Below are 17,905 nucleotides of genomic sequence, written 5' to 3'. Positions count from 1 at the left end.
GCTGGTCTTCACTTCCCTGTAGCTAAACATTTTATACATTGACCTGCGTTTCTTGTTTCACCGTATATTTGAAATATTGATGTGTCGAGCTAAGATCAGAGTTGTCTTTTTTATCGTTGCCCAGTACCACGAAGTGACGTGAAGAAATCTGGGCAAACAAAAGGTTACGAGAGCGGTGTCCATTATAATAATAATGCCTTCACTCCTCCTCCAGCCAGCTGTAATCACACCCCGCTTTGTTTATACAACGAGTCCCTTGGAAGTGGAGACTTTTGGGATTGAGGACACGCGGTGACAAACCTAGATGTTTGAAATCTGGGCAAACGAGGTTACAAGAGCGGTGTCCATTATGACGCCTTCACTCCTCCTCCAGCCAGCTGTAATCACACCCCCGCTTTGTTTATACAACGAGTCCCTTGGTAGTGGAGACTTTCGGGAATGATGGCACGCGGTGACAAACCTAGATGTTTGACCAATCACAGTAGGGTGGGTGTGGTTAAGGTAAATAAGATTTCAACTCTGAAGAATTGTAGATCTGTGAAAAGTGTATATAACATAATCTGAGGCAACATAACATCTTGACTCATCAACGTGGTCATAATAATCTCTCAGTCGTCTGTGGATTAACTGGTGTAGTCCCAGTGTTATGAAGCTGTCTTTGTCAGCACCGTCACATCGCTACCATTCATACTGACGCAGTTTGTGTCGACACTCGTGTTTCCACACAAACGCCCTCACAGAAACGCACACACCATCAATGAAACACCGACACCGTTACATAGAAACATACACACCATCACATAGAAACACACACCATCACATAGAAACACACAAACACCACCGCGGAAACACACACACCCTCAGGGAAACACAGACTACCCCAACACAGAATAACAGACCCACAAACCACGTAATCACACAAACTCACACAAACTCACTATCCCATTGCAGAACCACACACTTACCATCTCAACAGACAATATGCACACACCACCCTCACAGAAACACACACACCATCACAAAAACACACACACCCTCACAGAAACCCACACACCATCAATGATACACCGACACCGTCACATAGAAACATACACACCATCACATAGAAACACACGCACACCACCGCAGAAACACACAGACCCTCACAGAAACACACACACCATCACAAAAACACACACACCCTCACAGAAACCCACACACCATCACACAAACACACACACCCTCACAGAAAAACTCACCATCACAGAAACACACACACCACCACAGAAACACACACACCATCACAGAAACACACACACCACCACAGAAACACACACACCATCATGGAAGGAAACACACACAAACCATCATGGAAACACACACAGCATCACAAACACACACACACACACACCAGCGCAGTAACACACACAGCATCACAAACACACACACACACCAGCGCAGAAACACACACAGCATAACAGAAACACACAGACCCTCACAGAAACACACACACATCACAGAAACACACACCCTCACAGAAACACACACACCATCACAGAAACACATACACCATCACAGAAACACACACACCATCACAGAAACACACACACCCTCACAGAAACACACACACATCACAGAAACACACACCCTCACAGAAACACACACACCATCACAGAAACACACACACCATCACAGAAACACACAGACCCTCACAGAAACACACACACCATCACAGAAACACACACACATCACAGAAACACACACCATCACAGAAACACACAGACCCTCACAGAAACACACACACCCTCACAGAAACACACACACCATCACAGAAACACATACACCATCACAGAAACACACACACCCTCACAGAAACACACACACATCACAGAAACACACACCCTCACAGAAACACACACACCCTCACAGAAACACACACACCATCACAGAAACACACAGACCCTCACAGAAACACACACACCATCACAGAAACACACACACCCTCACAGAAACACACACACCATCACAGAAACACACACACATCACAGAAACACACACCCTCACAGAAACACACACACCATCACAGAAACACACACACCATCACATAAACACACACACCCTCACAGAAACACACACACATCACAGAAACACACACCCTCACAGAAACACACACACCCTCACAGAAACACACACACCATCACAGAAACACACAGACCCTCACAGAAACACACACACCATCACAGAAACACACACACCCTCACAGAAACACACACACATCACAGAAACACACACCCTCACAGAAACACACACACCATCACAGAAACACACACACCCTCACAGAAAAACACACCATCACAGAAACACATACACCATCACAGAAACACACACACCATCACAGAAACACACACACCCTCACAGAAACACATACACCATCACAGAAACACACACACCCTCACAGAAACACACACACCATCACAGAAACACACACACCATCACAGAAACACACAGACCCTCACAGAAACACACACACCATCACAGAAACACACAGACCCTCACAGAAACACACACACCATCACAGAAACACACAGACCCTCACAGAAACACACACACCATCACAGAAACACACACACCATCACAGAAACACACAGACCCTCACAGAAACACACACACCATCACAGAAACACACACACCCTCACAGAAACACACACACATCACAGAAACACACACCCTCACAGAAACACACACCATCACAGAAACACATACACCCTCACAGAAACACACACACCATCACAGAAACACACACACCCTCAGAGAAACACACACACCATCACAGAAACACACACACCCTCACAGAAACACACACACCATCACATAAACACACACACCCTCACAGAAACACACACACCATCACAGAAACACACACACCCTCACAGAAACACACACACATCACAGAAACACACACCCTCACAGAAACACATACACCCTCACCGAAACACACACACCCTCACAGAAACACACACACCCTTACAGAAACACACACACCATCACAGAAACACACACACCATCATGGAAGGAAACACACACAAACCATCATGGAAACACACACAGCATCACAAACACACACACACACCAGCGCAGAAACACACACAGCATCACAAACACACACACACACCAGCGCAGAAACACACACAGCATAACAAAAACACACAGACCCTCACAGAAACACACACACCATCACAGAAACACACACACCCTCACATAAACACACACACATCACAGAAACACACACCATCACAGAAACACACACACCATCACAGAAACACACAGACCCTCACAGAAACACACACACCATCACAGAAACACACACACATCACAGAAACACAGACCATCACAGAAACACATACACCATCACAGAAACACACACACCCTCACAGAAACACACACACCATCACAGAAACACATACACCATCACAGAAACACACACACCATCACAGAAACACACACACCCTCACAGAAACACACACACCATCACAGAAACACACACACCATCACAGAAACACACACACCATCACAGAAACACACACACCCTCACAGAAACACACACACATCACAGAAACACACACCCTCACAGAAACACACACACCATCACAGAAACACACACACCCTCACAGAAAAACACACCATCACAGAAACACATACACCATCACAGAAACACACACACCATCACAGAAACACACACACCCTCACAGAAACACATACACCATCACAGAAACACACACACCCTCACAGAAACACACACACCATCACAGAAACACACACACCCTCACAGAAACACACACACATCACAGAAACACACACCCTCACAGAAACACATACACCCTCACCGAAACACACACACCCTCACAGAAACACACACACCCTTACAGAAACACACACACCATCACAGAAACACACACACCATCATGGAAGGAAACACACACAAACCATCATGGAAACACACACAGCATCACAAACACACACACACACCAGCGCAGAAACACACACAGCATCACAAACACACACACACACCAGCGCAGAAACACACACAGCATAACAAAAACACACAGACCCTCACAGAAACACACACACCATCACAGAAACACACACACCCTCACATAAACACACACACATCACAGAAACACACACCATCACAGAAACACACACACCATCACAGAAACACACAGACCCTCACAGAAACACACACACCATCACAGAAACACACACACATCACAGAAACACAGACCATCACAGAAACACATACACCATCACAGAAACACACACACCCTCACAGAAACACACACACCATCACAGAAACACATACACCATCACAGAAACACACACACCATCACAGAAACACACACACCCTCACAGAAACACACACACCATCACAGAAACACACACACCATCACAGAAACACACACACCATCACAGAAACACACACACCCTCACAGAAACACACACACATCACAGAAACACACACCCTCACAGAAACACACACACCATCACAGAAACACACACACCCTCACAGAAAAACACACCATCACAGAAACACATACACCATCACAGAAACACACACACCATCACAGAAACACACACACCCTCACAGAAACACATACACCATCACAGAAACACACACACCCTCACAGAAACACACACACCATCACAGAAACACACACACCATCACAGAAACACACAGACCCTCACAGAAACACACACACCATCACAGAAACACACAGACCCTCACAGAAACACACACACCATCACAGAAACACACAGACCCTCACAGAAACACACACACCATCACAGAAACACACACACCATCACAGAAACACACAGACCCTCACAGAAACACACACACCATCACAGAAACACACACACCCTCACAGAAACACACACACATCACAGAAACACACACCCTCACAGAAACACACACCATCACAGAAACACATACACCCTCACAGAAACACACACACCATCACAGAAACACACACACCCTCAGAGAAACACACACACCATCACAGAAACACACACACCCTCACAGAAACACACACACCATCACATAAACACACACACCCTCACAGAAACACACACACCATCACAGAAACACACACACCCTCACAGAAACACACACACATCACAGAAACACACACCCTCACAGAAACACATACACCCTCACCGAAACACACACACCCTCACAGAAACACACACACCCTCACAGAAACACACACACCATCACAGAAACACACACACCATCATGGAAGGAAACACACACAAACCATCATGGAAACACACACAGCATCACAAACACACACACACACCAGCGCAGAAACACACACAGCATCACAAACACACACACACACCAGCGCAGAAACACACACAGCATAACAAAAACACACAGACCCTCACAGAAACACACACACCATCACAGAAACACACACACCCTCACATAAACACACACACATCACAGAAACACACACCATCACAGAAACACACACACCATCACAGAAACACACAGACCCTCACAGAAACACACACACCATCACAGAAACACACACACATCACAGAAACACAGACCATCACAGAAACACATACACCATCACAGAAACACACACACCCTCACAGAAACACACACACCATCACAGAAACACATACACCATCACAGAAACACACACACCATCACAGAAACACACACACCCTCACAGAAACACACACACCATCACAGAAACACACACACCATCACAGAAACACACACACCATCACAGAAACACACACACCCTCACAGAAACACATACACCATCACAGAAACACATACACCATCACAGAAACACACACACCCTCACAGAAACACACACACCATCACAGAAACAATACACCATCACAGAAACACTCACACATCACAGAAACACACACACCCTCACAGAAACACACACACATCACAGAAACACATACACCATCACAGAAACACACACCATCACAGAAACACATACACCCTCACAGAAACACACACCATCACAGAAACACATACACCCTCACAGAAACACACAGACCCTCACAGAAACACACACACCATCACAGAAACACATACACCATCACAGAAACATACACACACATCACAGAAACACACACACCCTCACAGAAACACACACACATCACAGAAACACGCACCCTCACAGAAACACACACACCCTCACAGAAACACACACACATCACAGAAACACACACCCTCACAGAAACACATGAACCCTCACCGAAACACACACACCCTCACAGAAACATACACACCCTCACAGAAACACACACACCATCACAGAAACACACAAACCGTCACAGAAACACACATCACAGAAACAAACACACCATCATGGAAGGAAACACACACAAACCATCATGGAAACACACACAGCATCACAAACACACACACACACCAGCGCAGAAACACACACAGCATCACAAACACACACACACACCAGCGCAGAAACACACACAGCATAACAGAAACACACAGACCCTCACAGAAACACACACACCATCACAGAAACACACACACCCTCACATAAACACACACACATCACAGAAACACACACCCTCACAGAAACACACACACCATCACAGAAACACATACACCATCACAGAAACACACACACCATCACAGAAACACATACACCATCACAGAAACACACACACCATCACAGAAACACATACACCATCACAGAAACACACACACCATCACAGAAACACACACACCATCACAGAAACACATACACCATCACAGAAACACACACACCCTCACAGAAACACACACACCATCACAGAAACACATACACCATCTCAGAAACACACACACCATCACAGAAACACACACACCATCACAGAAACACACACACATCACAGAAACACACACCCTCACAGAAACACACACACCATCACAGAAACACACACACATCACAGAAACACACACCCTCACAGAAACACACACACCATCACAGAAACACACACACATCACAGAAACACACACCCTCACAGAAACACACACACCCTCACAGAAATACATACACCATCACAGAAACACACACACATCACAGAAACACACACATCACAGAAACACACACCCTCACAGAAACACACACACCCTCACAGAAACGCACACACCCTCACAGAAACACACACCCTCACAGAAACACACACACCCTCATATAAATACACACACATCACAGAAACACACACCCTCACAGAAACACACACACCATCACAGAAACACATACACCATCACAGAAACACACACACCATCACAGAAACACACACACCCTCACAGAAACACATACACCATCACAGAAACACATACACCATCACAGAAACACACACACCCTCACAGAAACACACACACCATCCCAGAAACACACACACCATCACAGAAACACATACACCATCTCAGAAACACACACACCATCACAGAAACACACACACCATCACAGAAACACACACACATCACAGAAACACACACCCTCACAGAAACACACACACCATCACAGAAACACACACACATCACAGAAACACACACCCTCACAGAAACACACACCCTCACAGAAACACATACACCATCACAGAAACACACACACATCACAGAAACACACACATCACAGAAACACACACCCTCACAGAAACACATACACCATCACAGAAACACACACCCTCACAGAAACACACACACCCTCACATAAACACACACACATCACAGAAACACACACCCTCACAGAAACACACACACCATCACAGAAACACATACACCATCACAGAAACACACACACCATCACAGAAACACACACACCCTCACAGAAACACATACACCATCACAGAAACACATACACCATCACAGAAACACACACACCCTCACAGAAACACACACACCATCACAGAAACACACACACCATCACAGAAACACATACACCATCTCAGAAACACACACACCATCACAGAAACACACACACCATCACAGAAACACACACACATCACAGAAACACACACCCTCACAGAAACACACACACCATCACAGAAACACACACACATCACAGAAACACACACCCTCACAGAAACACACACCCTCACAGAAACACATACACCATCACAGAAACACACACACATCACAGAAACACACACATCACAGAAACACACACCCTCACAGAAACACATACACCATCACAGAAACACACACACATCACAGAAACACACACATCACAGAAACACACACCCTCACATAAACACATACACCATCACAGAAACACACACACATCACAGAAACACACACATCACAGAAACACACACCCTCACAGAAACACATACACCATCACAGAAACACACACACATCACAGAAACACACACATCACAGAAACACACACCCTCACAGAAACACATACACCATCACAGAAACACACACACATCACAGAAACACACACATCACAGAAACACACACCCTCACAGAAACACATACACCATCACAGAAACATACACCATCACAGAAACACACACACCATCACATAAATACACACACCATCACAGAAACACACACACCCTCACAGAAACACACACACCATCACATAAACACACACACCCTCACAGAAACACACACACCCTCACAGAAACACACACACATCACAGAAACACACACATCACAGAAACACACACCCTCACAGAAACACATACACCATCACATAAATACACACACCATCACAGAAACACACACACCCTCACAAAAACACACACACCATCACATAAACACACACACCCTCACAGAAACACACACACCATCACAGAAACACACACACCATCACAGAAACACACATCACAGAAACACACACACCCTCACAGAAACACACACACCATCACAGAAACACACATCACAGAAACACACACACATCACATAAACACACACACCATCACAGAAACACACATCACATAAACACACACACATCACAGAAACACACAGACTACCCCAACACAGAATAACAGACCCACAGACCAGGTAATCACACAAACTCACACAAACACACTACCCCATTGCAGAACCGCACACTAACCATCTCAACAGACAATACGCACACACCACCCTCACAGAAACACACACAAAGACTCCACCTTATAGAGAAACACACACTAAACACCCACTGCACAAACACGTGGACCACCCCGACACAAACATTTAACAGCCATAACACAAACATGAACACACTGCATCACAACACACAATTCCACACACAACACCTAAACAGAAACACACACCGGCCAACACAAAAAGACAAACACAGAAACCACCCCAGCACAGACGGTTGAAACCACCACACAAACTGATGTTTACATGAAAACAAACCACATTCCATCCATGTTTCCATCTTAACTTATAAACCAGTGAGAGACGAGAGAGCTTACATCCCATAATTGACATCCGCCCTGAATTAAAGAGCAAAACTATTAGTCAAAGACTTAAGACTTGAGTCAAGCTGAAGACATTTTCTCCCAAACTCTTGATCCTCCTCATCCTCACTCTGATCACAACTGGGAGTGATCAGATTAAACTGCTGGTGGGAGAGGAAGAGGAGGAGGAGGAGGAGGAGGAGGGGGAAGAGGTGGGAGAGGAGGAGGAGGAGGAGGTGGAGGAGGAGCAGGGTGAAGAGGTGGGAAAGGAGGAGGAGGAGGAGGAGGAGGAGGAGGAGGATGAAGGGGGGGGATGAGGAGGAGGAAGAGGAAGAGCAGGATGAAGAGGGGGGAGAGGAAGATAAGGATAAGGAAGAGAAGGATGAAGAGGGGGGAGAGGGATAGGAGGGAGAGGGGGGAGAGGTGGAAGAGGAGGAGGAGAAAAAGTAGGCTAAAGAGGGGGAGGAGGAGGAGGAGGAGGAGGAAGAGGTAGAGGAAGAGGAAGATGAGGATGAAGAGAAGGAGGAAGAGGAAGAGGAAGAGGAGGAGGATGAAGAGGGGGGGAGGAGGATGAATAGGAGAAGGAAGAGGAAGCAGAGGAGCAGCAGCAGGAGGAAGAGGAAGAGGAGGAGGAAGAGGAAGCAGAGGAGGAAGAGGAAGCAGAGGAGGAGGAGAGGAAGAGGAGGAGGAGGAGGAGGAAGAGGAAGAGGAAGAGGAAGAGGAAGAGGAAGATGAAGAGAAGGAGGAAGAGAAAGAGGAAGAGGAAGAGGAGAAGGATGAAGAGGGGGGAGAGGAGGAGGAAGAGGAGGAGGAAGAGGAAGCAGAGGAGCAGCAGCAGCAGGAGGAGGAAGAGGAAGAGGAGGAGGAAGAGGAAGCAGAGGAGGAGGAAGAAGAGGAAGCAGAGGAGGAGGAGGAGGGAGAGGAGGAGGAGGAGGAGGAGGAAGAGGAAGAGGAAGAGGAAGCAGAGGAGGAGGAAGAAGAGGAGGAGGAAGAGGAAGCAGAGGAGGAGGAGGGAGAGGAAGAGGAGGAGGAGGATGAGGAAGAGAAAGAGGAGGAGGAGGAGGAAGCAGAAGAGGAAGAGAAAGAGGAGGAGGAGGAGGAGGAGGAGGAGGAAGAGAAAGAGGAGGAGGAGGAGGAGGAGGAGGAGGAAGAGAAAGAGGAGGAGGAGGAGGAGGATGAGGAAGAGGAGGAGGAGGAACTGATGCTGGGAAAAGGCTCCGCTGGGACTGTTTCTTTCAGCAGCTGAACTCTTCAGTTTGCGATGAGGGAGTAAACGTGTGCGACTCGATCGCACTCTTGCTTCACACAGTTGTGAGAACATGAAAGCCAGCAGTCAAGACCAGAGCTTCTCTGACTCCAGGGACCTGGACTGTTCCTACGACCTGCTCACAGGTAGGTGCAGACTTTCATTCAACACAATAGAACCCGTGGAGCTTGAATGATGTTTCTCTGGAGAGAAGTGAGTCTTAAAAGTATATGTTAGAAAAATCAATGAATATTTAAGTTTGTCTTAAATTTGGCTTTTCTTTGATCTCTTTACTTTTATCTCGCCTGTTATCTTAGTGGAGGTTAGAAGTTAAAAGTTAATGTTGATTTTATTCTACATAAATAACCAACATTTAAAGTGGATTATCTCACGAATGATTTCATATTATTATACAATAAACTAGAAATGCACTTATATGGAGCAAACCTCTGCCAAGGAGCTTTTTTAATACAAAGTTAAACATAAACAAGGTAAAAAAAACAGTTTTAAAAGGTTTTTTTTATCAGGTGAAGTCGTCTTTTGTTGGCCTGTTGCTAGCAGCTCTAGCACGTTAGCATCAGCAGTCCATCCTGCCTGCACTCTACTCTTCACCTCCCGTGAATCATGAGTGACAGGAACCAGGAACAACAGACAAATACACAAAGGCGTGTCAATCAACTGGATTCACTTCATTATTTCACTTGGTTTGGAGCGAAGAGCTTTGAGAAGAACATCTTGGTCTCCAGTGAGTCTTTGAGGATCTAAATTTAAACTTTTCACCGTTTGAAGTGACTCACTCTCTGCCTGAACCTAAGCTAGTCTGCGAGTGGATCAGACCTGGTTTTTAAAAATAGAAAAAGTCATTTTGTGGACAAACAGGACTGACGTGTGTTCGTGAGAGCAGGTGAAGTGAGAGCAGGTGAAGTGAGAGCAGGTGCAGGATTACACAAGCAAACAAAACATCTTTGTTGATCATTATCTATCATCGTCATCTTTTATCATCCAACCTTCATCATCATCATCATCATCATCATCTATCAACCATCACCTATCATCCTCATTCAACATTCATCATCATCTATCTTCATCATTCAACATTCAACATCCATAATCCATCATCATCCATCATCCATCATCTAACATCCATCATCTAACATCCATTATGGTCATCATCTATCATCCTCATTCAACATCGATCATCATTTTTTGTCATCCAACATCCATCATCACCATTATCATCCAACATCTATCATCCTCATTCAACATCCATCATCATCTACCATCATCATCTATCATCCTCATTCAAATTCCATCATCATCCATCATCATTCATCATCATCATCATCATCATTATCGTCATTCAACAACTATCATCATCATCAACATTATCATTATGGAAACATTTATCATCCGTGATCATCTATCTTCATCATTCAACATCCATCTGTCATCATCATCATCATCATCCAACATCGATCATCATCCAACATCGATCATCATCTATTATCATCCAACATCCATCATCATCATCTCCATCATCATCATCATCATCATCATCATCATTATCATCATCATCATCATCCATCATCCATCATCCATCATCCATCATCATCATCATCATTAAACATCATCATCCCCATTATCATCATCAATCATCCATCATCATCATCATCATTAAACATCATCATCCCCATTATCATCATCCATCATCCATCATCTATCATCCTCATTCAACATCCATCCTCATCTATCATCCTCATTCAACTTCCATCATCATCCATCATCATTCATCATCATCATCGTCATTCAACATCCATCATCATCTATTATCATCCAACATCCATCATCATCATCTCCATCATCATCCATCATCATTCATCATCATCATCATCATCATCATCATCATCATCATCATCATCATCATCATCATCATCATCATCATCCATCATCATCCATCATCATCATCATCATCATCATCATCATCATCATCATCCAACATCCATCATCATCTATTATCATCCAACATCCATCATCATCATCTCCATCTCCATCATCATCTTCATCATCATCATCATCATCATCATCATCATCATCATCATCATCATCATCATCATCATCATCATCGTCATTCAACATCCATCATCATCTATTATCATCCAACATCCATCATCATCATCTCCATCATCATCCATCATCATTCATCATCATCATCATCATCATCATCATCATCATCATCATCATCATCATCATCATCATCATCATCATCATCATCCAACATCCATCATCATCTATTATCATCCAACATCCATCATCATCATCTCCATCATCATCATCATCATTCATCATCATCATCATCATCATCATCATCATCATCATCATCATCATCATCATCATCATCATCATCATCATCATCATCATCATCATCCAACATCCATCATCATCTATTATCATCCAACATCCATCATCATCATCTCCATCATCATCATCTTCATCATCATCATCATCATCATCATCATCATCAGCATCATTATCATCATCATCATCATCATTCATCATCCATCATCCATCATCCATCATCATCATCATCATCCCCATTATCATCATCAATCATCCATCATCGTCATCATCCAACATCCAACATCCAACACCCATCATCATCACCATTGTCATCATCATAATCATGAATATTCAGTTCATCAGTTGTGCTGCTATTATTAGAAAACTTGTGTGTGTAAATCTAAAATAGAATCCACATCAAAAACGGTTGATGTGTCTTCATACCTCTGTGTCTGTGTGTGTGCTTGATGTTGTGGGTGTTTGTGTGCGTTTGTGAGTGTGTGTGTTTGTGTCCGTGTGTATTTGTGCGTATAAGAGTGTGTGTGTGGGTGTGTGAGCCATTTTGTGTGTGTGTGTAGGTGTATGTGGGTGTGTTTGTGTGTATAGGGGTGTGTGGGTGTGTGAGCGTTTTTGTGTGTGTGTGTAGGTGTATGTGGGTGTGTTTGTGTGTATAGGGGTGTGTGGGTGTAGGTGTGTTTGTAGACTTGGATTTTGCATGCCCTGTCATCATCAGCTGTCTCTTACCAGCATATCACCAGGACCCTCTTAACTACTTCAAAAATAAAGTTATGACTTTAAAGTGATGTTTAAATTAAGTGTGTTTTGTTGTGAAACATCGCCACCTGCTGTTAGAATAGGTCATTCTCCTGTGATGGCTGACAACAAGAACATATGATGAGTAAGTGTGCGGTGACGTGACCTCTGACCGACGGGTGACCTTGTTCTCTGTGACCCTCCAGGTAATCCTCCGTCCGACCCTCAAAAGAAGACGGTCAAGCAGAGGCTCCTTCAACTGCTGCCCTGCTTCGTCTCCGGCTCCAGTGCTTCGGTCAACCAGGGCAGGTTTTCAACCATCCATCCATGCGAGCGACACCTTCTCATCCTGTGACCTTGACCTCCAGGAAGCGAGAGCGATGATGACGAGCTGTCGGCGGTTCGTCGTCGACCGGAGAGGCTAGACCGACTGGTGGACCAGACCAACTTCAGCAGGAAGGAGCTGCAGGTTCTCTACAGAGGGTTCAAGAACGTGAGCTGGACTCGTGAACGTCTGTGAGACATGTCTGCTAACACTCCGCTCCGGCGCAGGAATGTCCCAGTGGCGTCGTGGACGAGGAGACCTTTAAGAACATCTATTCACAGTTCTTTCCTCAGGGAGGTCAGTGCTCACTCGGTCGCCCACGCTGCTCCTCTCGTGCTCAGCACGACATGTATCACGATACAGTATCACGATACAGTGTCACGATACAGTATCACGATACAGTATCACGATACAGTATCACGATACAGTATCACGATACGATATATCGTGATACTGTAGGAACAAGTATATATTTGTAGTATTGTTGATTACTCTTGTTTTGAAACCAAAATATGTCCATACATGAGCTTCAAAGCTGCTGGAGTCAACTGTATCCTCTCGTCCTCAGTCATTGTGGGATTTTTTTTGTTCCTTTAGCTGCGGAGGACTGTGATCAATTAAAAATATTTATTTTTAAAGACATCAATTAATGGTCAAATAAGTAATTGAGCTAAAATAATCAAATAAAAAGGTACTCTTATTTCTCAGTATTATCTTGATCTTTAAAGTATATACTTTTTTGAGTATTGTTTTGATTGTTTAAGCGCTTTGTGAGCCTGGTCTCAAAAAGCGCTATATAAATAAATATTACTTACTTACTTACTTACTTACTTATACAATTGTAATAGACAGAAGAGATAATTGAGTAAAACCACCAGAGTGAAAAAATCCTACAGTCTAACAGAGTAAAAAAATACTTGACAACAATAGTTATCGTGAAAATAATTAACATGGATATTTATTTAAGTAAAAAGGCACTTTAATACAATGGTAATCAAGTATAAAAGTTGCCAAGTACAAATACTTGAGTAAAAAAATGACTTAACTACAATAGTAGTTAAGTCATAGAAGTAAATCAGAGAGAATACTTAAGTAAATAAGTACTTTAATACAATAGTTATCGAGAAAGAAAATCAAGTAAAAGTATTCATGTAAGAAAGTACTACAATAGTCATCAGTAAAATCAGTAATTGAGAGAGAATACTTAAGAAAATAAGTACTTTCATGTAATACTGATTAAGTTTAAGTAAAGAAGGACTTTAATACAATAGTATTCAAGTATACAAGTAAGCCAGTACAAATACTTGGGTGAAAAGGGACGTATACAATAGTTATCAAGTGAAAATACAGTGAGAAAGTAAAAATACTGGAGTAAAAAATGACTCACAACAAGTAACCCTGTAGAAATACTCTAGTAACGTTTACTTGATTACTATGATATTTGAGTATTTCTTTTGAGTATTTCAAGTACATTACATTTTTTCTTGGTTTCTATTTTGTGTTCAGGTCTTTTTTTAAGATTATGCTTGAACTCATATACTGTGTTAATTTATACAGTTTGACTTTAATGTTTGATTCTCTTTCCCTGCAGACACCAGCATGTACGCACACTTCCTGTTCGACGCCTTCGACACGCACAACAACGGAGCCGTGAGCTTCGAGGTCAGACTTGAGTCAGAAAACAGTTTTTGTGTTGTTAGTTAGTGACCGACATGTTTGTGTTACACCCTTTTATATTAGGAAAGTAAAACGACAGCAGTCAAAGAGATGTGTTCACAGCAACAGGCTTTGTTGTATTGAATCAAAAAAAAAGTAAAAACTTGATACAACAGCGCCCTCTATTGGTGAATATAACTAGCGGTACCGCATCTCTTTTTAGCTAATGTGGCTAATCGGCTACAAAATTAAATAAAATACCCCAAAAACCACAAACAAACTACTAGAACTTATTCTATAGCTTAACCTTAGCACACACAATTGATCGGAAACACTATTTTCAAACACAAACCTTTAAAATATGAAATATATGATATTTTTATTTGTTCAGGCTTTTCCTTGATTTTCTGGAACTCCTGTTGTGTTATCAGTTTTATCTTGACCTTTAAAGTATATACTTTATTGAATATTGTTTTGATGGTTTAAGCGCTTTGTGACCCTGGTCTGGAAAAGCGCTATACAAATAAAAATTGCTTACTTACTGACTTACTAATATGAAAGGAAAAAACTACAGCAGTAGTATTGACCAAACATACCTCTTGCCACGGACATTACTGACTCCGCGCCCCCTACTGGTAAAGGTATAAATTACACAATATTTACACGTCATTTTAACCTTGTAACGTTTGGATTAGTCTTTCGTGTTATTATGACCACCACAGATATATTTTTTTAGCACTTTTATTTTTGTCTTTGAGATTATTATATAGTCTTTTGGTCCATTTTTGACTTTCCGTCTTTCCTCCCTCAGGACCTGGTCCTCAGTCTCTCCATCATCCTGAGAGGGTCCGTCACAGACAAGCTCAACTGGGCCTTCAATCTCTACGACCTCAACAAAGACGGCTGCGTCACCAGAGAAGTGCGCCCCCTGTCGGCCGTATCCTTGTGTAACTCCTCGTTAACTTTTGGCGTCTCCCTCTCAGGAGATGACGGACATCATGCAGTCCATCTACGACATGATGGGCAAGTTCACGTCGCCCAGCATGATCGACTCGGCTCCTCAAGATCACGTGGACACGTTCTTTCAGGTACAAAAAACAAAACACTTTAATTTAAGGAACGTCGGGTGAGATTCCTGCCTCTGGATGTTCTTGATTTGACGCCACAGAAGATGGACAGGAACAAGGATGGCGTCGTCACCGTGGAGGAGTTCCTGGAGACCTGCCAGAAGGTGTGTTTCTAATAAACGGGTCAATGAACTCGAGTTCAACAGTTGAGTCAGGATCCAAAAAAAACCAACTCGTATCATCTTCCAGTCCTATAACAAAGAATGTAGCTCCACGGATCTACTTCTGGAAACACTCAGTGGAGCATCTTGAAACTCTTATCTTCGTCACTTAGGAATAAACACAAATAAATACTTTATACTGTTTTTTTTTTTAATGGAATACCCATATCGTTATCAAATAATTAAATATCGATTTAAGACAAAACAATTACAACAATTAAAGAGAAATAAATAAAAAATGCCTTTATTTTCTTTAAATTTTTATCTACACGTCAATATCAATATCAAGATTTTAAATCATTTTAACCTAATTTATTTTTGTACAGAGATTTGGGTTAAATGTCTCAATTATTGGGTAATAATCATGATTTTCTATGACGACATATGAAGTATTTATAAATAAATAACGTAAAAATTAACTTGTGTCTCATCAATATAGTATTTATATATAGTATATAGTATTCATTTATTTGTCTTCAATACTAAGACACGAAAAAAAAAATGCAACACAATAATTCTGTTAATTATAACGATTCTATTCCGAGTTAACATTCGTCATCAATGGTGTTCCAGGACGAGAACATCATGCAGTCCATGCATCTGTTCGACCACGTCATCTGACCCTTGAGGACGGGACCCCAACCCAAGCTTCAGGACCACGACTCCGGACTGAGAAAGACCTCGATAGTAGGAGAAGAAAGAGCTTCGGACATCTCACCGGAACCATCACCCAGCATGCATCACTCACGCCATAGGTTGTCAAGGATGGAATTAAACTCACCGATGTGCACAGACGCATGTGTGTCAAATCTCCAGTAGATGGCGCTGTTCATGTTCATCTTTACTGAAGTTAGCTTTTTATTCCATTTACTCGTAT

The 17,905-nt window shown here is 43.0% G+C and overlaps 1 protein-coding gene across 2 annotated transcripts; it reads left to right on the top strand.

The window, feature by feature from the left end:
* The first annotated feature begins 10,482 nt into the window (after window positions 1-10,482).
* LOC148089286 (A-type potassium channel modulatory protein KCNIP2-like) lies at window positions 10,483-17,824 on the top strand. Of its 2 annotated transcripts, XM_087805191.1 has the most exons (9): window positions 10,483-10,815; window positions 13,966-14,068; window positions 14,132-14,252; window positions 14,312-14,381; window positions 15,676-15,746; window positions 16,552-16,659; window positions 16,724-16,828; window positions 16,909-16,971; window positions 17,602-17,824. In XM_087805191.1, the coding sequence occupies exons 1-9, from the start codon at window positions 10,743-10,745 to the stop codon at window positions 17,647-17,649; spliced, it is 762 nt and encodes a 253-aa protein (XP_087661317.1). In that variant the 5' UTR covers window positions 10,483-10,742; the 3' UTR covers window positions 17,650-17,824. The 2 variants fall into 2 exon arrangements, with proteins under 2 accessions (XP_087661317.1, XP_087661325.1); XM_087805199.1 differs by lacking the exon at window positions 13,966-14,068 and having other exon boundaries at window positions 14,128-14,252.
* Window positions 17,825-17,905: the final 81 nt, after the last annotated feature.

The sequence above is a fragment of the Callionymus lyra genome, chromosome 1 (assembly GCF_982586985.1).
Source record: "Callionymus lyra chromosome 1, fCalLyr1.hap1.1, whole genome shotgun sequence".
NCBI classification, from domain to species: Eukaryota; Metazoa; Chordata; class Actinopteri; order Syngnathiformes; family Callionymidae; genus Callionymus; species Callionymus lyra.
Note: the sequence above shows the minus strand (reverse complement) of the source record. Positions and strands in the feature narration are given on the sequence as shown.

Bases quoted from the DNA above. Each gene is read 5' to 3' on its own strand.
- LOC148089286 (XM_087805191.1), top strand. From the start codon at position 10,743: ATGAAAGCCAGCAGTCAAGACCAGAGCTTCTCTGACTCCAGGGACCTG. The intron at 14,069-14,131 runs GTTTTCAACCAT...ACCTCCAGGAAG, and splicing joins GCTTCGGTCAACCAGGGCAG to CGAGAGCGATGATGACGAGC. The intron at 14,382-15,675 runs GTCAGTGCTCAC...CTTTCCCTGCAG, and splicing joins ACAGTTCTTTCCTCAGGGAG to ACACCAGCATGTACGCACAC.